Raw genomic sequence first — 26,871 nt, forward strand, 5'->3', positions numbered from 1 at the left:
TCCGCAGACCCCCACAACCACCAGCCAGGGTTGTGGGGATGAGGCCCTTGTCCTCAACATGGGGGCAAGGTGCTTTGAGGTGGGGGGTGCAGAGCCCCCCCTGCCCCAAAGCACCCACACCCCCCCATGTTGAGGGCGTGTGACCTGGTATGGTCCGGGGGGGGTGGGGCCGCTCGCTCGTCCCCCTCCTTTCCTGGCCTGCATGCTCGGATAAGGGTCTCGTATGGATTTTGGGGGGGACCCCACGCCGTTTTTCGGCATGGGGATACCCTCAAATTCCAAACCAGACCCGAAGGGCCTGGTTTGGAACCTGAGGGGGAACCCCACTCCGTTTTTTTTCCCCATTTTGGCATGGAGTTCCCCCTCAAGATTCTCACAGCGCAAGTCGCGCCGCAAGTCGGATCAGGATGATCCAACTTGCGGTGCGACTTCCATTCAAATCAATAGGCTACCATAGGGAACCATTGATTTTGAATGGAAGAAAAAAAAAAACGTATAACGTGGCTTAACGCACGTTAAGCAACGTTATTCAGCCTTTAGCAGCGTCAGACATTTTTACAGCTTGACGCTGCAGCTCCAGAACGCACAGTTCCTGGTTTTTTTTTGGAGCTGTAAAACGCCTATGCCACTTGGAGCTCCTAAAAGCTCTATGTGTGCATGAGGCCATAGAACAACATGGATGGGCGTTCAGCTGCATAAAAAAAAAAAAAAAAAAAAGTCTGACGCTGCTAACAGCAGCTCCAAAAACGTCCAGTGTGCATGAGGCCTAAAACTGTACTAATTAAACAAGACTACACATGCTCAGAAACGAAAGAATGCATACAAAACAATTCAAACACATGACATCACTTCTGAAGTTGAATTCTGTGGTACAAGAATTTTCATATGAAAGTAACCTTCACTTTCAATGACTAGCATGCAACAAAAAAAGACAAAATGTTGTCCGATAATCTGATCGTGTGTACGAAGCTTAAGAAACCAGAGGGTGGTCATTGGTAATTTCCCAAACACTTGTGTGCCCAATGCTCGCATTTGTGTTTACCTGTATGCATGGGCAAACCCTTGCAGTTTTCACTGAAAAATGAGTCAGGATTTTGTACTGCTGATCTGCCTCCGAGCCATAAGTCTTGGTTGGACAATTGTTACCATGTGTCCTGACTGTCCCCTTACCCTTTTTTCCACTGTTCATCCATGTGTACGTGTGTGAAAATGTTGAAATAAAGATTATATATAAAAAAAAAAAAAATGAGTCAGATAACCATACTTCTAGTCTAACGAGTCCATCTCTAACTAAAAGTCCATGTCTTGGTGCAAACAAGCAGTGAGAGGAAGAGTCTGCATTGCAGTAACAAAGCTTTGATACATACACAGCATAGATTCTAATAGACAATCGGCAGCACTCATTTGGAAACATACCTGCACTACATCTGAAAAGTGGAAAACTTCATATTTTACACCAAGTCACAGCCAGCTAGTAAAGACACAAGACACTACATTTAGCATCAATAGATTTATTTTAGGAGATTCTTGTAGAAAATTGCAGGAAGCCCAGTTTAGCTGTCGACAATCTTCTCCTGAGCTCTGAGAAAGCTTGCTTTTTTCTGAGCAATGCGGTCTTTTTTCTGTGCCAGGGACAATTTGGCACGATTCCACCTGAAACAGGACCAGAGAAAAATCCCAGTTAATTCTGAGCACTGACTTATCTAAAAATAGCCCGCAATATTTAGAAGAGGGGGGATCATTAACTGATTAAGTATCCATTAGTCCCATTTCACACGATCAGGTCTGCCTTTGTTTTTCAGGTGGACCTGATCGGGCAACCCATTCTGAGGGGAGGCAGATTTAAGCAGACGTGTCCGCTGGCATCCACTGAAGACAGACAGATGGGGATACGTTCGCCATCCGTCCAGCGGGTCAGATAAGATGAAGACATGCTGTCAGTTTTCATCCAATCTCCCCATAGAGGAGAGCAGGACTCTTGACAGACGGACCTGTCATCAGCCTGCTCAGCAGGGATCAACAAAGCAATCCCCACTGAGAAACGGGCCTCATAGAATGGAAAAGCAGTAGGTTTGTAACATACCTGCTCTGAACTACCAGTGACACTCATGCACAATTCTATACCAGTTCTCACTGTTTTGCCTCAAAAGGTCTTTGTAAAATGGGCCATGTAAAGAGGCATTAATCAACCATGACAAATGTATTATGCATTACCATCAGCAGTAACCTAGCAAAGGGAATGGCCCTGTGTACATGCAACAAGTTATTCAGTTACAATTTATTCCAAACCACCCAGCAGCTTTCATCAGGAAATAAATCTTGAATTCAGTAGCGTTTTCTGTATGGAACATCTCCACCAAGATTATCCTTTAGCATACTAATGTATTAATAATGAACTGGCTACAATTTTACCATTTAGGCTTCAGAGCCATCTTCACATTTTAGCTATACGCCCATTAATTCAACAGTAACTGCTTACAATACATAAATACTTTTATTGGGGGTGAAAAAAAGGCTTTTATCAGTACAAGTCTAAAAAGCCACAAAATGTACGAATATTGTAAAATGGAGAAAAACTAGCCAAGAACAGAGAACATTGTTAATTAGGCCTACATGGGTATAACCAGGGGACACAAACATTTTACTTTAAAATTTGCTTCAGCAACTCCTACTAAATCAGCCAAATATACATCAATCATCCTAGAGGGATGCAGCTGACCAACACGCACAGCCACCTAAAACCACCAATTTTTGATCATTCGTGCCTTAGAACTGCTACAGAGGTTGACTCCTGGCTGCCAAAGTGAAAGCACATTGTGGCAGCTACATCAATAGGTTTGGCAGTTTGAGAGGACTGAAGGATGCACAAGTTACATCCTGGGTCCTTAATGGGATTCAAAACTGCTAGTTAAAGTCAAATCTTTATATTACCTTACCTCACACTGACTAAATGTTAGATTGCTGGTACTGCACTGGGTACTGTTCAGAACCAGACAGGTTTTTAGCTGATTGATGAGGGTCTCCTTCGGACACTTTCCTCTGACTTTTAATGATGAGATTGGTGAAGTTACATAGTGAACAGTAGTGGTGTCCCCATGCCGTTTAGTGTGGCAGGGCATGTAAATCACTGAGTGGCTGGTGGATTAAGGCGGAAATCCCAATACGTACCCCTTTTATTGGTCGGACATCCCTTGCTGGCATCTTTGGGTGCTAGGCTGCCACCATCTTCACGTGCCAACATAGAATGACATTCCTGCGCATGATTTCCGTCTTCCTTGCACACAAGCACTGTGCCGGATTGGAACGGAACTGCACTTATACATTCTAATGACTGAGCAAGCAGGTAGGTTTAATTGCAGAAGAGACCTTGCATGTCTCTTCCACAAAAAAAAAAAAAAAAAAAACTGGGACTTTAGTTCTGCTTCATATTTTTTGGCAGGCATGACTGTTCAAGCTTAGATGAATTGTGCAGTTATCTGCTTCCTGCCTTTTCACAAAGACAAAAGCACATTATCCCATTTGTTGTGTGTTAAAGATGCGGTGCTACCTCTTAAGTGATTACATAAATATAATTACATCCAATAAACAGTGTATCACCATAATGATCTATTAATGAAATCGTATTGCAGTTCATAAAATGTTACTTTACAAAAATCCTCAAGCCTCGTCCCCAATCTCCTTAATATAGTATACACGCATGTGCAGTAATAGGCTCACTTTTTGGAAAAGTGAGCTGGATATTGCTGAATCTGCGTGTATATATTGTGGTGAGGGCAACGAGATGATTGGGGGAAAGGCTTGAAGATTTATTTATTTTTTTTAAATTAGTCACATTAAATTTTACATTTTATGAACTGCAACCATTGTTTTCAACATTAGATCAATATTATTCACAATTTAGTACACGTATACACAGATAGTTATGCACTGTTTAATTTGATGTAATTTTCTTCACGTAATCACTTAAGAGGTAGCGCAACATCTTTATCCCATTTGTATATCGTTTAGCAATTGGTTGATCAGTCGATGCAAAATGCAACCCATCATTGTCACATTTATATGTATATGTAATATTGCACACAAGTGGTAGCGTAGGAGTTATACACCATTATACAGCATATCAAGCCCAACAGCAAACCCCTGTGTATTTTACACCGCAGACATACCAAGATGACCTTGGCGTTAAAGGGCTCACTAACATTAAATACAGTTTTTATTAAGGGTAAAAAGGGATTTTTAAAAATATCCTGCATATTGCCAATTTTGCATAAAAAAAAAAAAAAAACACCCCACAACTAATTCTGGACATGGTCATGCCTTAGCTCTCTGAACAAGACTTAGGAAGTTGGCCCATAGATTTACACAAACGTACCTCTTCTTTTTGACTTCTCTTTTGGGCTTCTTTTCGTGGACTGGGTTCTCCCTGATTGAAGAATGGGCCTTTTTGAATATGTCTTCCACCTGGGAGGGAATAAAACCACGTAAATACATTACCCTATAGAGCTGAATGGAGGCTGAGCCCCAGTAACGTGTTAATCTGCCCCTTTGCGTGAAGTTCTTTGAAATACACTATTCTTCCTATATTTTTTTTTATTCACCACTGTCAATCCAGAAATCTAAACTTGCAAGCCACAAGGGGCCCTTGTTGACTAAAACTGACAAGATTTAAAAAAAAAAAAAAAAAAAAAAAAAAAAGTGCATTTTTGTTTGGAAGCCCGTAGAGCATTGCACCAGCGATCAGATCGATGCCATGCAGGTCTCCTGCAGATTTGTCAGGATATCGGCTTGCTCGTAACTCATGAGGAAGCCAATCCATTCTGACAGGAAGACTTGAACTACCACAGTGCTCAAAGCGCCATTGTAGTTCACTAAAAACTACAAGAACAGCCGCAAAGGCTGCAGGGACCTTGTTTTCCATTCAGAGCACTGAATGAGTGGCGTGGTAGCCCTGGGCCAGGTAGACCTGTTTAGTCTAGAACTGCAACTACACTAGACCAGTGAATGTCACTTTGCCAAAAGCCGACTCATCTGACATTTTCAAGCTTTGACTCGACATCTCATCTGACATTTTCAAGCTCTAACAAAACCATTAGGTCACAATGACGATCACTCAGTTGGCAGTATGAAAGTGCTCAGACGAAGTGCTCCCTTTAGAGTATAAGAGCGCCCTAAAAAAACCTTCAGGAGTCTAAGCGTTTGCAGCATTACTTACTTGATCAGCTGTGATGCCACTCTTTATATATCGGGAGAACTGCTTCTTGTATGCATCCTCATCTTCCTCTATTAGAAGACGCATGTAGTCCGCCACATTCTGGCCAAGGATGTGTTTGCGGTGGACTTCTGCATTGAATTCTTTGCTCTCTGAGTCATAGCCAGGGAAGCGTTTGGTGCTAGAATAAAAAATATAATCTGTAATATAGTATATACATATATTATTCTGAAGACAAAGATCAGCCTACTGTAAGGTTAAACAGATTAAATAAACGTGATGACATTCAGCAGGTACCTCCTATATAGACAGGGGTATAAGATCACCTAGCACCCCCTACACCCTGTAGTTCCTGATCTGCTGGGTTTTTGATACCTCTGAAACTGAAGTGTTTATAGCTGAGTGCCTATAGAATCATTTACTACAGAGACTGCACAAATGATAGGGAGGCTTTACAGCTTTTGACCTAAAAACGTGAAAGCAAAGTTCTTTTGGGATGCATTTGCATGTCAAATGAAGAGGGAGTGATTGCTACTAAAGCAACCTAATACTAAAATTTGTAATCTACAAAAATACTGTAATACATATAAAGACAACTCGTCAAATTTGAGTGCATGTTTTATTAGTGATCATCCCAAAACTCTGCTTTCTACTGAAAACTGTGAGTGAGAATCTTACTGTCCATAAGAAACAGACCTATCTTTTGTGCATTTCAAGCAACAGAACAAGATCAGTTTTCATGTAGGGGGTGCGTTGCAGTGACATTAACCCTTGTGTTGCATGTTAACATGCATTACATTAAGGCGGCCATACCCCAAGAGACTGATGATTACGCAACATGTCCAGTAGGCCCTGTTTTGCTGTATTTTAAAAGCTATGTTGTACTAAAGGGCCAACCAACTGCTCCTTTCCACTAAATGCCAATTGCTTGTCTCTGCCCACAATTATGAGTCAGACACCAGAAGCATGCATCAGAGTGGATTGACTTATTCCAGGTTAAGGACTACATCTAGATTTAAAAAAAAATTAAAAAAAAAAAAACAGTTGATCGGTTGACATTATTTTTGCAAAACAATTTTTATAGCTTTTGTGCAGGTCTAATAAACCCCAAATATATAGGTTTATAAAACGTGTGTTGGATTAAACGCTTGGGCTTTAAATCATTTTAATATTAACATTTTAGTTTATTTTTTTAATGTTTTGTCACATGAGTGATAGTTTTATTTTTTCCAATTTTTAAATCAAAACGTTTTCAAATTTTCATATTGGGCAAGGATAAAAACATCACTACCCATACACAGGCTGTTGAGGATTTGTTTTAGTTTTATTAAACCTCTAAATACATGCCAGCTTTTTGGAATCAACATTGCCCCCTCTTAGTACTGGCAAGTGTGAACAAGAAGTTGGAAGGATTTTCACTTCCAGGTCACACAAGAGTGCAGACAAGTACTCCATTAGAATTTTTTTTTAAGATCTATGCAATAGACACCATTCAAAACCCTTCCAGATAATTTAACCACTTGCCTTCTGTGCACTTAAACACCCTTCCCATCCAGGCCAATTTTCAGCTTTCAGCGCTGTCACACTTTGACTGACAATTGCGCGGTCATGCTACACTGTACCCATATGAAATTTTTATCATTTTTTTCACACAAATAGAGCTTTCTTTTGGTGGTATTTAATCATCTCTGGGTTTTTTATTTTTTACAAAAAAAAAGAATAAAGACAAAAAAATTTTGAAAAAAAAAAAAAAAGTTTCTTATTTTCTGCGAGTAAATTTTGAAAATAAATTTTTCTCCTTCACTGATGTGCGCTGATGAGGCGGCACTGATGGGCACTGATAGGCTGCACTGATGGGCACTGATGAGGAGGTACTAATATGCCGCACTGATGAGCACTGAGAGGCGGCACTGATGAGCACTGAGAGGCGGCACTGCTGGGCACTGAGAGGCGGCACTGCTGGGCACTGAGAGGCGGCACTGCTGGGCACTGAGAGGCGGCACTGCTGGGCACTGAGAGGCGGCACTGCTGGGCACTGAGAGGCGGCACTGCTGGGCACTGAGAGGCGGCACTGCTGGGCACTGAGAGGCGGCACTGCTGGGCACTGAGAGGCGGCACTGCTGGGCACTGAGAGGCGGCACTGCTGGGCACTGAGAGGCGGCACTGCTGGGCACTGAGAGGTGGCACTGCTGGGCACTGAGAGGCGGCACTGATGGGCACTGGACACTGACGGGTGGCACTGATGAGCGGCACTGATGGGCAGCACCATCAGTGCCCACACTCAGTGCCCATAGTGCTGCCAGTCAGTGCTCATCAGTGCCTAGATGAGCAGGCACTGATGGGCACTGACTAGCAGCACTATGGGCACTGATTGTGGGCATTGATGGGGGGCACTGATGGCAGGCACTGTGGGCACTGATGTGGGGGCACTGTGTGTGTGTTTTTACCTTTTAGTAATCAGGGCACTGGTGATCGGTGCCCTGATTACATTGCTGTGTGTCCCCAGCGGCTGTCGGCTCCCCCTCCTTCCTCACACTGCAGGCTCCGTGTGAGGAAGGAGCGCCGGTGATGAGAGATGATCTCATATGTTTACATATGAGATCATCGCTCATTGGACGGCCAGATCACGTGGTGAATGGCCGCTGTGATTGGCCATTCACCACGATCTGTGATCGGCTGTGTCCAAGGGACACGGCCGACACAGATTTTCCCCGCAGCGCGCTCGCGGGAGCGCGCTGGGGGCGTGTCACTGGGAGGCCGTTTAAAAACGGCCTCCCGAAAATTCGAGTCCGCGCTGCAGCCGTATATAGGCTGTAGCGCAGACGGGGGGAGGTTAATTAGATGACATTTTTGCAAATCGACATGGTCTGTCTTCTGATGTCGGTGTATGATTTTACTATTGGCAAATGTAAACAGGAAGTGGTAATGAGTTCCGCATGAGTGCCAACAGGAAGTACATGCCAGCTTGTTGCAATCAACATTTCACTTCCTAGTACTGGGGTTCTATCAGAAAACCCTACCCCATCAGATTTCCCTACCTACATTTCTGGTGCGGGTTCGTCATGCACCAGCTGTAGCCGCGTCACACGTCCTACTGCGCATGTGCGGAATAGGTAGGGAATTTGATATAGTCAGGGGTGAGGCAAAGTCCTACTGCACATGAGCGGGCGAATGCGCACCAACGGATCGGGCAGCAGCATCTCTTACAACATGCATCCGATCTCCATGGCACACTGCGCCGAGCCGACAATCCTATTCCCTACCCACACGCGCAAGCCCACTGTCATTGTCGGGTCGCGCAGTGTGAGACATGGAGATCGGATGGATGTTTGTTATAAGAGATCCCGCTGACCGACCTGTTGGTGTGCATGCACACTAGGACTTTTGCCTGACCCCTTACGATGTTATCAAAATTCCCTACCTATTCTGCGCATGCCCAATAGGACGTGTGAGGTGGCTACAAGCTGCTGCATGACGAATCCACAGCCGATCTCAACCGGAAATGACGTAGTAGGGAAATCTGATAGAACACCAGCAAATGTGAACAGGAAGTTAGAAGTTTCACTTCCGGGTCCACCAAGAGTGCGGACAGGAAGTACTCCATTAGAAGTTTTTTCAAGATCAACCTTTGAAGACATCATTCAAAACCCTTTCAAATAGTTTAATTAGATGCCATTTCTATAATCGACATTGTCCATCCTTTGAGGTCGGTGTATGATTTTACTATTGGCAAATGTAAACCGGAAGTGGTAATGAGTCCCTCTTCAGGGTCTCGCATGAGTCAACCGGAAGTACTCCACATTAGAGGGTATATTTAGACAGCGAGTGATGGCGCAGGCTGTGCTCCGATCCCAGCTGAGGCCTGATAAGGAGAAACGAGTCGGAAGGAGATGTTTAACTTGCAGGGCCAGCCCCCTTCCAGAAGGGCTATGTCGTGGCCGGCCCGCCGGACTGGGAAGACCTTAAGAATCTAGAATATCCTGCCCGTTGCCAAGTCCAGCAAGGAACTAGGTCCTGACTAGGCAGAAAAATTGAATGCCTATAGCAGGAAGTGGGCGTATACCCCCTGGGACTGCCCCATAGGCATGGTAAAGCTTTTTCCTGCCTAGTGTTTTATTCCTGTAGGGAGCAGCATAACCCAATGGTCAAGGAGATTCTGAAGCGGTGTGTCAATGAACAGCAGAGAAGTTTTTACCTTCAGTTATATTTTAGGTTTATGTAATGAGTCAATATTTGCAGTGTTGACCCTTTTGTTTACCCGCCTCCTGAGTTGTGATCACAAATTCCCAATGGGTTTATGGTCTGGGGAGTTTCCTGGCAATAGATCCATAAACTTCCATGTTTTGTTCCCCAAGCCACTTGGTTATCAGTTTTGCCTTCTGACAAGTTGCTCCATCATGCTAGAAAAGGCATTGTTCCTCAAACATTCCTTGCATGGTTGGGAGAAGTTGCTCTCGGAGGATGTTTTTGTACCATTCTTTATTCATGCTGTGTTCTTAGGCAAAATTGTGAGTAAGCCCACTCCCTTGGCTGAGAAGCAACCCCACACATGAATGGTCTCAGGATGCTTTACTGCTGGCATGACAGGACTGATTGTAGCGCTCACCTTTACTTCTCCAGAGAAGGTTTTATCCGGATGCCCCATACAATCGAAACAGGGACTCAGGAAAAAAAACTACTCCAGTCCTTAGCAGACCAATCCCTGTACCTTTTTCAGAATCAGTCTGTCACTGATGTTTTTCCTGGAGAGAAGTGTCTTCTTTGCTGTCCTTGACACCAGGCCATCCTCCAAAAGTCTTCGTCTCACAGTGCGTGCAGATGCACTCACACCTGCCTGCTGTCATTCCTGAACAAGCTTTGCATTGGCGGTGCCCCCATCCTGCAGCTGAATCAACTGTAGGAGATGGTCCTAGAGTTTGCTGGACTTTATTGGGCACCCTAAAGCCTTCACAAATGCAATGGACATGTTTTTATGGGATTGGGTTCATTTTCATGGCAAAGATTTTGCAATTGCAATTCATCTAATCACTTTTTATAACATTCTGGAGACAGACAGCAGACTAAAAAATAAATATTTGTCACTCAAAACTTTTGGCCACAGCTGTACATCTTGATTCACAAGCCAACGCTACTGTAGTTTCACACAAGGCCACATATCCATATGGCCTAAAAACAGAAAGCCTAATCACCAGACTTATTTATGCTGCATTTGCATACTGCTGTTAGCAAATTTCTTCCACATTTTAATCACTTGTATCCATGATGTTTAGACCTACAGTTTTCTCAAGTACCAGGCTAACCAATGCACATCTGAAAGCCTGCCCTTTTCCTGCATTCAGACAGCAGTTCAGGCATTCCTTGTGCAAGTTCATACATGACTAGTTCAAGTTTGAACTATTAAACTATTTTAAGGAACCCAAAACTAGAAAAAAAAAACCCCTAGTGCTTTGGTTAAAATAAAGCAAATCTCAGAACCCATTACTGCACAGGACTAGGTTTTAAAAGTGTTTCCTTCCCCCTCCTGCTACCAAACTTGAGTAACTACTTAACTGTTAAGTCTGCTGCAGTCAGGTGATACTGTAACACTGAGCAGCAGCAGTTGCCAGGGGGAGTAGTGCGCTCAACTGCCAGGAATTTTGGGAGCTATGTCGCCACTCATAGGCTCCCCTGTAGCAGCAGCTCACTGACACAGGAGTCAGCTGTTGGGAGTCACATGACTGGACTAAAAATAGACAAATTTAATTTTTACATAAGTCCCAATAAGGGGGAGTAAACATTTTTAACAGTCTTACACAAGAAATTCTACTTGGTTTTTAATTTACCTGAATGCCAAGTAGCTCAAAAGGTTGAATTCTGGCACTACCTTGCAATATTGAAGCTTGCTTACACCAAACATTCCTACTGGCTAGTGAGGCAACCCATCTTCGTAAAAGGCCAAAAAAATTTGGGAAGTGCAGGCAGGTCTCATACTCCGAAGGGCCAGAAATATACAAGTCAAAATGTCATGGCCCTCTTAAACAGCAGGGCTTAAAGACTGCCTGCACCCGAGACCCAAAAGCTACACTATTAGCCAAAGTATTGCGACAACTGCCTTTACACGCACATGAACTTTATAGCATTCCAGTCTTACACACCCTTTGCAGCTATAACTCTTTTGGGAAAAGCTGTCCACAATATTTAGGAGTGTATGGGTATATTTGACCCTTCTTCCAGAAGCGCATTTGTAAAATCAGGCACAGATTTACAAAGCGGCCTGGCTCGCAGTCTCCGCACCAATTCATCTCAAAGGTGTTCCATCATGTTGAGATCAAGGCTGCAGGCCAGTCAAGTTCCTCCACCCAGACTCTCTCACATCTTTATGGACCTTGCTTTGTGCACTGGTCCAAATCATTTGGTGGTGGGGGGTTACTGCTAATGAATTCTTAAGATGTCAGCATACCAATACATTTTGGACATTTCATGCTTCCAACTTTGTGGGAACAGTTTAGGGATGGCCCCTTCCTGTTCCAATGTGACTATGCACCAGTGCACAAAGCAAGGTCCATAAAGACATGGATGAGAGCATTTGGGGTGGAGAACTTGACTGGCCTGCACAGAGTCCCGACCTAAACCCGATAGAACACCTTTGTGATAAATTAGATCGGACACTGCGAGCCAGGCCTTGTTCACATCAGTGCCTGACCTCACAAATGTGCTTCTGGAAGAATGATCAAAAAACATTCCCATAAACACCCCTAAACCTTGTGGACAGCCTTCCCAGAAGAGATGAAGTCGTTATAGCAGCAAAGTGTGGGCCAACTCAATATTGAACCCTACAGACTAAGACTGATGCCATTAAAGTTAAGAGTGTTAATTTACTAAAGGAAAATTCACTCTGCACTACAATGGCAAATGGAAGTGAAGTCGCTGTAGATCTGAGGGAGACATGCAAGGAAAATAAAAACCAGCAGCTTTGCTTGCACATGATTGAATGATGGAAATCAGCATAGCTTCCCCTCAGATCTACAGCAACTGCACTTCCAAGTGCAGAGTGGATATGCCTTTAATAAATCAACCCCAATGTGTGTGTGTAAAGGCAGGTGTCCCAATACTTTTGACAATAGTGTATTTTACCCTGCCTCTCACATTAAAAGGTTCTAGAGCCAACTCTTGTTTAGCAGCCCAAAACCAAAAGATTAAAACTTAGAAATGTCTTCAGTTATAGAGTACTACATAATTTAGGGTCTAAAAAAAAAAAAAAAACAAACTCAACTGTGCCAAGAAAATACCACCAAAAAAAAAAAAACACCTTCTCTATAACCTGCAAGCAATTTTGTTTAGCCCTGGTTCACACCGATGCGGCTTTCAATTTGTGCTACTTCAGCATGATTTAAAAGCTACACATCAGTGCAATACAATAGGTACAATTTTAGATTCATTGTGATGCGTTAAAATATGCAAACGAACAAGCTGCCTTAATACAACACATGTGCACTAAACACTGTTGGATTACCCTGGTGAGAATGGGCCCGACAATTTAAACCTGCAATCTTAAACTTACAGGGTCAAAGGAGACTGAAAACCGCCAGGTCAGAGGGATGGCCTAGATCCCACAGCTAGCTCACCTGTGAGGAATGGACAGGCCTCCATCAACGGCTCCCTTGAGTGCACCGAAGACTTTGTTTCCAGTGGTGGTCCTAGTAAGACCAGCATCCAGGTAGCAGGTGAAGGCACCAGGTTGCCCATCAATGCTCTCCACATTGTACTCATCTCCAGTTACTTCCACTTGACCTTCATAGACTTTGTCAAGGCCAAACTTGTTCAGCAGCTAAAATGATAAAAATAAGGAAAATAAAATGAAGTCCAGCTAATAAGACAATGGTACTCAGGTGAAAATTTACTTCACAATTACATTGCTTTAACTAATCAAAGGGAGATTCCCTTCCATATTTACACAAGATTCTCAATGATCAATGCTAAACACCAACTCTCCCCCCTCAAACACCCCAGCCAGGTGTCTTCCTGCCTCCGATGGCTTCCTCCTGTGCATATATTCTCAGGCCTCAAAACTGTTGCTGTTCAGGTGGGACCAGTGCCACAAGATTTTAGGCCTGAGCCATGTAAACAGTAGAGGAAGCCACTGCTGTCTTTAGGGGGTGTGGGCACTAAGCAAACACCTGTGTTGAGGTTCTAGCACTCTAATCCTACCTAAAGCTTTAAGTTTTTCAATCTTAACCACTTCTGGACCAGAAGGATTTGCCTCTTAATGATCAGGCCATTTTTTTGCGATTTGGCACTGCATTACTTTAAAAATTGCGTGGTCATGCAACTCTGTACCGAAACAACATTGATGTCCTTTCCCCACAAATAGAACTTTTTAGTGGTATTTGATCACCTGTGCAATTATTTTGCGCTATAAACAAAATAAGCAACAATTCTGAAAATATATATATTTTTTACATTCTGCTATACAACATGCCCATTTCAGAGAGACAAACGGGGTCAGCTGTGTTTACAACAGCTGCCCGTCCTCAGCAGGGAGCGATCGCGGGTGCCAGGTGGCAATCCGAGTCCCTGCCTGCCCCCCAGCACCACTTCTGCGACCGACGTAACCCTACGTCAGTTTGCACAGGAGGGGCTGCCTGCCGCAGTATATATGCGGCAGGCACTCCTTAAATGGTTAATTGTGCTACCGGAAGACAAACACCAAGCACTAACAATTGAAAGTAAACCAGTCACAGGGGTAATACTGAAGAATTCCAGCACATTTTAGTTGTGATCAAAGTTTTCTAATCGGCTCCTAACAGTCATTTCCAATGCCAGTGGTCACTAACCCCCGAGGTGCATGTTTTGCATGGTTGGATGGGAGGATATCAGGCTCAAATTAAGTTGAGCCTGCTAAGACCACAGCACTAATCTCTGATCAAAGCTAAAAAACTTCAACGTTCAACTCTTAGGCACCTCCTGTATTGGCTGCTGGAGTATTCTATGAAATCCTGCCACAAAGCTGAGACATTCTCTTATCTGCTGCATTTGAATACACCATGAAGTTGCATGGAGGCAGCTCAGTGGATGCAGATGCAGCAACTGCACAGTCACGTCAAAGATATGCGTGCTGGAGGGGGTGAACATATCCAAACGCACAGTGGCTGCATTTGTATCTGTACACCTTCTCCAGTTGCATTTGACATGCGACTGTGTGCAGCTGCTTAGTCTGAATTCACCTCTATGTGCTGCCTACGCACAGCTCTGAGGATTCACATGTAGTAGATACCAGCTCAACGCAGAGAACTGGTTCTCAGTGATTGTCTGAATGAGCAATACACCCTGAGCTCAAAGTTAGGCAAAGTAGTAGAAAGTTACCCTTGCAGTAAACTAAATAATTTCAAATGACACCAAGCAAAGCAGAACAAAAATGTGACATAGCAAAACTATTTGCTATATATTTTTGCACTGCACACCAAAAGTTGTCCAGAAGGGGCTTTGGGAGTTAAAACAGAAGTCCAGGCTAAACCCAATCCTAAACTTGGGCCCACCCCCATTCTATTATATGAACTAGCCCATAGAGGAAAGAGGTCTATACTTGCCTATTAATAAAGGCACTCTGGTCACATCCCAGCGGCTGGCTTCAGGGGAAACAAGAGAACAGTAATGGCTGCAATACCTGGGTGGCGACGTCACCCAAAGAATTACTATGGTGCTTCCATTTTGTTGGCTGTGCCTCCTCTGAAGCTGGAAGCCGATCACGTGACCAGACCACCCTTCGAATAGGTGTGTAGACATTTTTCCTCTACTGGCTAGTTTGCATAATTACTTTGGGCTTAGAATGGGGGGTGAAATCAGGTTTAGGTTTAGAAAGATTTAGCTCAGACTTTGCATTTTCTAAGCATCAAATATAACTTTGTAGATTTGGGTGAATTGCTGGAGATTAGACAGACATTTTCACCAACGCAAGGAAAAAAAAAAAAAAAAAAACACCATTACAAAGCAGTATTTTAGAATATCAGTCATCTGTTCTCAAAAAACATGTGAAGCCCCTCTGCATGCTCCCTCTTAACTGGCAGGGCTTCCTGCTTGTAAACCCCCACTTAGTTATAGAATTTGCTGTTAACAGAAGTTGAGGCACTATTAAAAACTGCTTTGCTTTTTTGCGAGATGCAAATTACAAGTAGTGACATGGCAGCACTATTTCAAATGAAATGGCAGCACTTTGTCAACAGCTGTCTGGTGCAAAAGCAAAGTGGGGATCACCACATAGCCAAAAGAACCTTTCCAGTGCACAACCTAGGTTTTCTATTCGGGTTCACACATGCAGCTCTGCAGGCCACGTTTTGTGCAGGCACAGCAGACCATTCTTTTGAATGGGCTTTCTGTGCCTTCAGAAACACAGGGAAAAGGTCCCTGCAGTATTTTAGAAAACAGCCCACATGGTAACCTCAAGTGCAGCATGAATCCCAGTGTGCGATTAGGATTATTGGCACCTACACACATGCAGAGTGTTCTTCTGTGGGTGGTTGTAGCCCCACAGCAGGAACCATTCGCACAGATGTGAACCTAGCCAAACATGCTTCAGTTTATTTTATTTAATGTTGAGTGGTGTCACTACCTGTGATTTCTTGTCAACACCAACAGTTTGCGCAGGGCTTTAAAAGAGATTGTACATTTATAATACAAGTTCTTGCCAAGCACAAATCTCACACTGAAACTGCCAAAGATTAGCCAATGATATCACTAAAATAAACACTGGAATACATACCCTGCGAGCCAGCAGCAGACCCGTACAATAGGCGGCAGCGTAGTTGGTTAGCCCAGCCTTGACACCGAATTTGGGAAGTTCGTGGCTATAGGCAGCACAGACAATCATGTCGCCTTCAATCCTGGCATAGGCAATCTGCAGGAGTCAATGAAAACATCAGTATAAAGACTTAATAGTAACTTACAATACAAAAAAACAAAAAATTTGCAACATTTCATATCCATAACCAGTGTCCTGAAGTGAACTACAGGAATATTAAGAGTCCGTTATGATTTAAAAAAAAAAAAAAAAAAAAATTAGGTTTTTACCTAGATCCTAGGGCAGTGCTATACAGGGTAAAAGCCAAGTGTTTCACCCCTCTAGTTTAAATGGGGCCGCAAACCACGATGTGTAGTCTACATACGTGTGCAATTCTGCCATACACCAGGCCTGACATTTGGGTGCAGCACAATTAGGAAGGTAGAATGAACTGGAGGGGATGTTTAAAAAAAGTGTGGGGCAATCTGAGCAACAACCCCCCTCCCCAAAGAAAAAATAAAAGCTAAAAAAAAGGTACACAGTACTGTGCGCACTGCAGACATTTCAGAGGTTACTAATACTCCAAAAGGAGATGCTCTGCCCCATGTTAGAGAAGATCTAAGATCACACCAAGCCCAACTAACCCAACTTAGATCTCCAGACCTGAAGAGAACAGACTTCTACATCCCATGTGTACATACCTGGCAGATGATGTCTCTGTTAGTGATACGCACAATCATCCTGTATTTGGGGGTGTTGTACTTGTTTTTGTCCTGGATGACCAGTCTCTTGCGGGCATAGTAGTCAGTTTTGCCCTCTGAAAAAGAAACTCCTCATCAATTGAACATGCCCACTCAGAGAACCCCATAGGGTAACTGATAAAGAACTCTACATACCTCTCCTTCTGCGGAACTTAACCTGGTACCTCTTGAAATAAGCCTTGTTCTTCACAACTTTTACGAACCCCTATGAAAAAAAGACAGGGGTAACCTTCAGAAAAGCAAGTTTCACTCTAAACCAATAAGATCCCCCATCCTTAGGGCCCACAATGGGCTTAGACACTGCTACAGTTTTGCTCACAGAAGCACCTCAATATTGTCCTAGGTGGCCATGCACGTTAGGACATTTAGAAGCATATTTTAAGCTCAGCGTTTACAGGCAGGAAAAACCTTTCTGATTAACGTATTTGAATGGAGTTTTCTGGCAGGAAAAAAAAAAAAGCTACTCCTAAACCTGTATACAAAAATGCACTGAGCGTTTTTTTCCTGCCATGGAAACTAGCGTTTTTTTAAAGCCCAATGTGCATTGAGCCTTAGGTATGAATGGGTTACTACCCCTCAAGATTTGTGTGTCCCTGCAAAAGCTTCACCCATTTTTAATTACCATTTTCGTCCCTGAGGGCCCCTTTCCACATGCGTTGGGAGGCATTGGCCAACAGTCCAAATGTATAGACAAAGCAATACGCCTTACATCATATAGTTCAGGTCACACCAATGTGCTTTGTTAGTGCGTTGCAGAAAGTTAAATGACGTGTCATTCTGTGATCTCTCAGACAGGGTTCACTTATGCGATGTGGAAATTGCAGCAAATCCTGTGCATTTCCAGCACCACACTGAAATCTTGCAGCATTCAAGCGATCCGCTGCGAATGGCACACCTAAATGACACCCTGAAACAGCTCGCAAAACGCAGCGCGACTGCCAGAATCTGATTGCATGGGTGTGAATACCCATGCAATTTGACTTCAGTGTGGCAAAAAGAAAAAATGGGTCCTGCTCCATTTTGGTGCGGATGCGTTGCGATATGAGCCATACAAAGTTAACGGCTCAAATCACACTGCAAAGAATCGCATGTGATTTAAACAAAATCGTGGTAAGATTCCTGTCCAAGTCACATGTGGTTCCCTGCACCGCTAGTGGGAACCAGGACACAAGTTAAAAAGCAATCCAGATGCTGCACTGCATCAAACAGCAAGATCACCCATCAGTGTACAGAGCTCTGTGTTTACAGCAGTGGTCCTCAACCCTGGCCTACAGGGCCCACTAACAGGCTAGATTTTAGGCATTACCTTGGGGAGATGCAGACTAGAGTACTGCAATCACTGAGCAGCAAATTATATCACCTGGGATGCGTTTCAGTTATCTTGAAAATCTGGCCTGTTAGAGGGCCCTGTAGGCCAGGGTTGAGGACCACTGGTTTACAGTACAGAGCTCTTCCATAAGTTACAGAGCAGATCAGTGGGTCCCTGCTACCAATCAATAGCCAGAACCAGCTGATCGGTTTGCACTGCAACAAATCACAGCACAGCCGGGGCGACAGGCTTGCCCCTTACCCAGAAGTGCTGGTCATGCTTTAGATACGTGACCCAGCGGACAGCCACCCCCCTGCAGCAGGAAGTTTACATTGCTCGATTAAAGTGCACACATGTGTCATACAGAGCACTGCAAACATTGTGAATAGGCACTAAAACTACATAAAAGGCAACATTTCCAGATGTCACTGGAACAGGAAGAGGGGACACCTGTCCTGTGACAACCATCTCAGGGGATGTCATGCTTTTGGAAAGTTCTGACTTCCTTTCCCAGGACAGGAAGTGAAGGAAAACCTCCCCAAAGGGACACAGATAGCAAAAAAACAACAAGGGATATAATACTTACCAGCACCTCCAAAGAAATTTTTTATAAAAAAATTCGATGCACTTTAAGGCCCTGTTAAAGCTGGTGCACTTGTCACATCAGAAAGCGCCTTTCTAGCATGAAAAAAGCGTACAAACACAGCTCCCTTCATATCCTATCACATCTGTGATATTAAGACATCCTACTGGCTGCATCTTTAGTGCCCTATGCTGAAAAAAAACACCTTCCAATATAGTCAATGGAAATACACTACACGGGTTTAAAGTGATTTTGGGCCCGCGAGTCAAATACTTTCACCCAGGTGACCAGGGATGAAAACGCATTGTGTGTTGCATTCAATTTTAAAACACCATGCCTTTAAAAAAAAAAAAAAAATATGCATTACGGGTCAGGTTAAATTTTACTGCAATAAATTAAAAAACAAACGCATATTGCATTCTACAAGGCACCTATGTGACCGACCTAAAGACCCTGACACATCACAAGGAATCTGACAAATCTATGTATACAGCCAATGACAACACTAATAAATGGCACAAGGCATATTTAGATATAGGTTTGGCACAGGCCAATGCTGGGTGAGGAGGATCACCACCAGGAAAGGATGTACAGAATACTAGGCCAGAGATATAGGGCTATAAGACAGCAATATGGAGATCCCCTCCCCCATACTGACTAGAAGCATTGATTAGGATACACTATACACCAACCCTAATATATACACACACATATACATACATTATATACATGTATGAGAGATTAAAATAGGTGTGATCAGACTTTAGAGCCCCCCCTGCCATCATACCCAGTAGTAGTAGTATGGATGGTGGGTGTAGTAGTAGTTGGTGACAGCAGTGTATAGAATTTCTAGGACAATATAAAATATTCTCCCCTCCATACACACACATACAGAGAGATATAAGACTGGCAGAAGGGAAACACGTGACCAGGCAGTGGTGAGGGGGAATCAGGCAGCCGGCCGGCCCAGCACTGCAGCGGCCATTAGGCCACGCTGGAAGCCGCTCAGACTCCCCACCAATCTAAAGCCATCCGAAGCCCTCCGGCCGTGCCAGCGCCTCGTACCCGCCGCACACGGTGAGGGGATGAGTAAGCTATTTATTGCCGGTGATATGGAGCCGGGGTACTGACCATTTTTCCGGATTTTGTCCCGTCGAGGCTAGGACCGGAGAGTCACAGCGCTCACGTAAGGGCGCTGGAGAACTGGGAAAAGGCCGTGCGCAGTGCGCATGCTCAGTATGTAGGCTGCCGCGCGGCCGACTGGGAGGTTTTCTAAAACAAGAGGAGCTGCCAGGTCTCTGTGAGAGGTGTGCGGATCCGAGAGTGCTGCCAGCTGCTGGTAGATGGACTGCATAGCTTACCGTCCAGTATGCAAAACTAGAGAGAGTCCAAGGGGAAGAAAAAAGTATTATATTATAAAAGATGCAAGTAGATGAACCTAAAATAATTTGACTTTATTGAAATTCGAAATTGATTAGAAAAAGCAAGCAGTATATGCTCTATTTACAAAAAATCTTCACCCAACACCAACTGCGGCAATGACAATGTTGTCACTGATTAAAACAATAAAGTAAAATGATTTTAAGTCATACTACTTGGATCTTGTATAGTACCAATTTTTTCAGGTTCTTTCCTTGGTTTTGCATAGAGTTTAACCACTTCTGGACTGGAAGATTTTCCCCCTTAATGACCAGGCCATATTTTGCAATTCGGCACTGCGTTACTTTAACAGACAATTGCGCGGTCATGCCACACTGTACCCAAATAAAATTGATGTCATTTTTTCCCCACAAATAGAGCTTTATTTTAGTGGTATTTGATCACCTCTGCAATTATTATTTTTTGCGCTATAAACAAAAAGCTACAATTCTGAAAAAAAAAAAACAATATTTTTCACATTCTGCTATATAACATTCTCAAAAAAAAATTAAAAATCAAAATTTTTTAACATTATAGGCCTCTTTCACACGGTCCGCCTCCGTAGGCGGATCCGTGTTGCTCAGCGGGGATCGATCCGCGATCCCCGCTGAGCCGGTGGATGACAGCTTCCGTCTCCGCTTGCAGAGCGGAGAGGGAGGTGTCTCAGCCCCCGCTGCCCTCTATGGGGGATCAGATGAGAGCGGACTGCCTGTCCGCTCTCATCCTTTCCGATCCGATCACTGAACGGATGGAAAAATAGGGTTTCCATCCGTCCAGATTTCACGGACAGGATCGGACACGGATGGCAGCAGGTGTCAGCGGAGGTGTCTCCGCTGACATCCGCTGCCCCATAGAGCTGCATGGAGGATCCGATCAGGTCCGCCTAAAAAACTGACAGGCGGATCTGATTGGATCGCCCGTGTGAAAGGGCCCTTAGGCTAATTAATATATGTATAATGATTTCTTCTTTACAGGGCTAGATAGGATATTGTTAGATTGTGGATGTCTGTAGATGCAGAGATTTTAGTGTTAGGCTCCATTTACAGATAGGCGTTTCAGATCGCACGCAGAATTGCTGTAATTCTGCGTGCGATCCCGAACCATTGCAAGTCGCGGGACGCCCATGTGATTCCCATGACTTGCAATGGCACCCCAAACGTAGCGTGATTTTGACGCCTGTCGCCCAAAAGAAGTTCTTGTACTGTTCTTGAAGCTGTGACTTCATTGCAAGTCACAGGAATCGCATGGGCATCCCGCGACTTGCAATGGTTCGGCAAAACACCTATATGTGAATGGAGCCTTAGGGTGGACTTACACTTTAAAACTAAAGGCCCGTACACACGTACCGATGGTCGGCTTACAAATGTTCCTCTTTTCTCCCCGGGATGTCGGTGTCTGCTGAAAAGTGCAAAGACAGCACAAGGACAGCACAAGAATTTTGTCCGCCGACTGCAGAAGTGATGTCATGTAATGGTTAACTTTCCCTGTGTTTTCTATTTTCTGAGCATGCCCAGTCTTGCAAATCTGCGGTCTGTCGGCCGAATTGTGTACTGACAGGCGAACAATCGTCCGTTCTGGTGTCGGCATACAAATATTTTCATGTTTGCACGAAAGACTTTTGTCCGCGGATTGTGCGCAGACATCTGTCGGAGGCACCATACTAACACACGTACAATCGGCAGATCCTTCGTCCACCGACGTTTGTATGCCGACGATCGGTACGTGTGTACGGGCCTTAAGTTCTTTCTGTTTTGTTTTTTAAATAGCAAACAAGTTATAGTTACCTGCTCTGCGCAGTGGTTTTGCACAGAGCAGCTCCGCTCCTCCTCTTCTTTTCGAGTCCCCGGCCAACGCTCCTGGCTCCTCCCTCTCGAGCAGTGCCCTCAAAGAAAGCCGCTTGCCCTGGGGGTACTGCTGCATGCTCGCTTTTGAGCCGCTGCTCTATGCGTCCATAAGACACAGAGAGCAGTGCTCCCACCCTCTTCGCTCTCCCTTCATTGGCTCACTGGATGTGATTGGCTCTCACTGCTGTCTCAGCCAATGAGGAGGGAGAGTCTCAAGACAGCAAAGGCTATCATGAACATCACTGAATCAGAGGGAGCTCAGGTAAGAATTTGGGGGGGGCTGAGGGGGAGGAGCACATAATATTCTTTTTACCTACATGCATAGAATGCATGAAGGTAAAAAAACCTTCAGCCTTTAGAACCACTTTAATTTTGGTACTTGATCCACACTATCTATCATGTGAGTTTTTTGACTTATATAATAATAATATATAATTTCTTTTTTTGACATTCACTAAAAAAGGCTTCTAAAATACTGCATGCGGTATTTTTATGAAAAATGCAGTATTTATCTCATGAAACCCTAGGTCATTTTATCCAGTGGAATGGATACTGTGGAGAAGAATTAGAACCCCTGTCAGTTTTCATTGCACATATATTGCGGCAGGGCGGCCACTTTGTGCCAGATCAGGTACCTAGTACGTGATCTGATACTTCTAGGTCTGGAGCGCATTCACGCTGCCGGCGACCCGCTCCCACTGTATCACAGCAGGAGCCAATCAGCAGATCTGGCAGATGCAATGTCTGCCAGGAACTGCCAATCCTTCGGGAGACAGGCAGAACAGCGGTCTGCCTATGGCAGACAGTCAGTCAGCAGCTCTCTGCTCTGCCCCTTCCCTTTTCATTGGAGCACTGGGCTGTTGAGGGGCGGAGAGCGACCGGCTCAGTCTCTAAGCGGCTCGCTAAGAGGATGAGCCGGGTGTCAGTCTAGGCACCTGGCGGATCTGTGGTCATGATGACGCAGTGCCTGGACTGACATCTGTGACATCAGCAGAGAGCGGGCTATAAACGGGTCACAGGAGTACAAAACACACTGCACTCCTGTGATCCATAGTAGATGTACAGCCGAATGAGCTTTGGCTGTACATCTTCTTTAAAGCATGTAACGCATTAACCACTTGCCGACCAGCCGCCGTACTTATGCTTCTGCAGGTCGGCTCTGTCCCTTGAAAAAACGTACCTGTACGTCACTTCGCAGGACTGCTAGCAGAGGCACATGCACGCACCCATTTGCCACGGGGAGGCCAATTCGCGGCCAGACCCCTGCTATCGCTCCCCGTGGAGACAGAATGGCGGTCTGCCGTTGTAAACACGGCAGACTGCAGTTCTGTCAGTTATAAACACAGGGATCCTGTATTCCTCTTATTTAGGAACACAAGTCTCTGTGTTCATGCAGCAAGCCCATCCCCCCAAAGTTAGAAAGCACCCCCTAGGGAAACATTTAAACCTTTGATCGCCCCTGGTGTTAACCGATTTGCTGCCAGTGTCATTAGTACAGTAACAGTGCATATTTTTAGCACTGATTACTGTAGTAATGTCAATGGATCCCCCAAAAGCATCAAAAATGTCATTTAGGTGTCCGATCTGTCTGCCACAATGTCGCAGCCCCGCTAGAAATCGCTGATCGCCGCCATTACTAGTAAAAAAAACAAATAAATAAATAAAAATGACATAAATCTTTCCCCTAGTTTGCAGACATGATAACTTTTGCGCAAACCAATCAATCTACTGTTATTTGGATTTTTTTACCAAACATATGTAGCAGAATACAAGTTGGCCTAAAATGATGAAAAAACTGAAAATTGTCTATCAAATACTTACCGTTTTTCCTTTCCTGATAGACTCCATGGCAGCATATGTTTGGGTAGCCCCGCCTTCTCTTCTACCCTATAGAACCCCACTCCCATAAATCTTTGCTCCCTTTCAGCATCCATGTTCTGTAACTAGCCTACTCAGGAACTGGGAGGGGACTCCTGCTGCCATGGAGTCCATCAGGAAAGGAAAATTACGGTAAGTATTAAGTATTTGATAGACAATTTTCGGTTTTCCTGACAGACTCCATGGCAGCATACATTCGGGAAATACCTCGCCAAACACACCCAGGTGGGCAGATGCTAAACAGAAACATTTAATTGGTAAAATCAACCGACAGTACTTGAACACCAAAGTTAACAGAAGATAAGGCAGCCGGTTCAACACAATAATGAGACAGGAAGGTGTTGACAGACGACCAGGAGGCTGCTCTGCAGATTACTTCAGGAGCGACTTGCCTAGAGACTGCCTATGATGTAGAGACGCTTTGGGTTGAATGCGTCGTCACCGCCTCCGGAGGAGCCAAGCCCTTTGCTCTGTACACCCACTGAATAGCCTGAACGATCCATGCAGCAACTGCTCTGAGCGAAGCACGCATCCCTTTTTTCTTCCCATGAAGAAGAACGAAGAGAAACTCTGACTGACAAAAGGAAGTCGTGGCTGCCAGATACTGCTTCAGGGTATCACCCACATCAAGAGGATGGACCAAAGAATCTTTACCTGTCCTGAAGGTGGGAGGAACAATGTCTTGGTTTTCATGAAAGACGGGGGGAGCTTTGGGATTCGACCCCCAGCATAGGGATTAAGACCACTCTCTCCGGGAAAAAGGTTAGGAAAGGCTCCCTTGAGCCCAGGCTCTGAATCTCGGACACCCTCTTTGCTGATGTAATGGCCACCAGAAATACTTTGAGAGTGAGTTCCTTGATCGACAGAGGCCTGCTAGAGGCCGAACTGAGTGAAAAGAAGAAATCCAAAACCAAGGGAAGGTCCCATTTGGGAAATCTTGGCCTCCTTTGAGGCCTAAGTCTTATTGCACCCTTGAAAAACTGATGGATCAGCGAATGCCTGGCCCAAGACACTCCCATAAAGGCTGAGATGGCCAATACCTGCACTTGGAGTGAGCTAACCGACAGGGACAGATTCAGACCCCCCCCGTAGAAAGTCCAGAACATCCTGGACTGTAGGTGCCGCCCCTGGGCCGGCCCTAGGAGACAGGTAGCTAGAGAACTTGGACCATATCATCTTGTAGACTCTATTCGTGCTACTTCTCAGAGCGTTCAAAAAAGTATGGATAGCTTCCTCTGGACATCCTAGGGCCTCCAACCTCCCCCTTTCAAACACCAAACCTTGAGATGCAGACGTGCCAGGCACGGGTGTAGAGTAGAGTAGAGCCCTGAGACAACAGGTCTGGCCTGAGAGGTAGGGGAATCAGATCCCGGTAACTGAGAAGCGTCAGTAAAGGAAACCAAAACCTCTTGGGCCAGTATGAAATTATCGCCAGGACCTCCACTGTTTCCATCCTGAGCCTCTGCAGAAACGGAAGAATAATTGAGGACTGGTGGGAAGGCATAGTCTCTGTGAAACTTCCAACGGTTCATGAGTTCATCCATCCCGAAGGCCTGGGGATCTCGGAACCTTGCATAATATCTTGAAAGCTTCTTGTTTCACTGGGCCGCAAAGAGGTGTACCTCCGGGGAGAACCCCAGGGACTGAACCCACTTGAACACTTCCCCGCGGAGAGACCATTTGTTGTTGTCCAGTCTGACCCAAGAGAGAAAGTCCGCCTGCAAGTTCTGGACTCCCGGAACATATGCTGCCGATAGATTGGACAGGTTCTCCTGTGCCCAGGGCATAATTGGCTCCATCTCCCGGAGCAAGTTCCTCCCAGTCTCTTCACATAGGTCACTGCTGTTGTGTTCTCCAACCTGAGCATCACCGAGGACCCCTGAGTCAGATGACGAAAAGCTTGAAGCGCCCTGAAGGCAGCCCCGAAGTTCTAGGACATTGGAGACTACTTTGTGGGAGGGAAACCTGTACAGCTGGCATCCGAGGTTACCATGATCCACGAAACGGGAGCTATAGAAGGACAATTGAGGAGATTCTCCCGCAGCAACCACCAGGGAAGGCACCTCTTCATGGTTGAAGATAGATAGATGCGTTGAGCCATGTCCTATGACGTCCACTGCTGGAGAAAGCCTCTCTGGAAGGACCGCATCCTCCATTATGCCCATTTCACCATGGGAGCTGTGGCTACCAGAGTCCCAACGATTCTCAGGCACTGCCAGGCAGGGAGATGGGAGGAAGAGAGAGCGAGCACAATCCTGTCTCGGATTACTGGAATTTTCTCCTCGGACAGAGAGAGTACCTTCTGCTGTATTGAACTGAGCCCCTAGAAACACTAGAGATTGTGAGGGCACCAGGTGAATTGTGACTTTTCTCGATATTCAGGATCCACCCGAACTCCTGGAGAACAACGATGACTTGACCCATAAGCTCGAGGAGCTGGGACCTGTCTTGAGATAGGAGGAGCAGGTCATCTAGATAATGATGCAGCCTAATGCCCCTGACCCTGATCAAGGCCACCACCGCTTACAAGACTTTCGAAAATATACTGGTCAATGTAGAAAGCCCGAAGGGGAGACAAGTCAACTGAAGGTGAGCCCAATTGATGGCGAAGCGGAGGAACCACTGAAAACTTCTTGCATCAGGAACATGAAACTAGGTGTCTTTCAGATCTATGGATGCTAGCCAATCTCCCGGCTGGACCGAATGCTGGATCATTAACAGAGATTCCATCTTGGATTTTTCCCTGCGGATAAACTGGTTCAGATGTGTAAGATCTATGACAGGTCTCCAGGCGCCATTCTTTTTCCGGACCATGAAGAGAGGTGAGTAGACTCCTTGCCCCCTTTCAATCTCTGGAACAGGAACCACAGCACCCTGAGCTAACAGGGATTCTACGTAGGAAAGAAGGGTCTGACTTTTTTTCTGCCGATAAAGGAAGTGAAGTGACAATGAACCTGAGTTCGGGTGTGCAGCTGAAGGTCCAGGAGTGTCCCAAAGAGACCATACTGACGGTACAGGGGTCCTGGATTGAGGCCGCCCAGACATGTCAAAAGTGGAAGAGACGAGCCCCCACCTGACCTGTCTGAGCGGGCCCAATCTCAAAAGGACTTGGCGG

The 26,871-nt window shown here is 45.0% G+C and overlaps 1 protein-coding gene across 1 annotated transcript; it reads right to left on the minus strand.

The window, feature by feature from the left end:
- Positions 1-1,495: 1,495 nt before the first annotated feature.
- On the minus strand, positions 1,496-19,863 carry RPL5 (ribosomal protein L5). The gene is made up of 8 exons (XM_082265911.1): positions 19,747-19,863; positions 16,859-16,928; positions 16,664-16,779; positions 15,945-16,079; positions 12,814-13,016; positions 5,213-5,390; positions 4,373-4,461; positions 1,496-1,653 (listed from the first exon to the last, which is right to left on the minus strand). Exons 1-8 carry the CDS (start codon positions 19,747-19,749, stop codon positions 1,554-1,556), a joined length of 894 nt encoding a protein of 297 aa, XP_082122037.1. The 5' UTR covers positions 19,750-19,863; the 3' UTR covers positions 1,496-1,553.
- Positions 19,864-26,871: the final 7,008 nt, after the last annotated feature.

Source organism: Pelophylax lessonae (genome assembly GCF_965119305.1).
Source record: "Pelophylax lessonae genome assembly, chromosome: 8".
Lineage (NCBI taxonomy): Eukaryota > Metazoa > Chordata > Amphibia > Anura > Ranidae > Pelophylax > Pelophylax lessonae.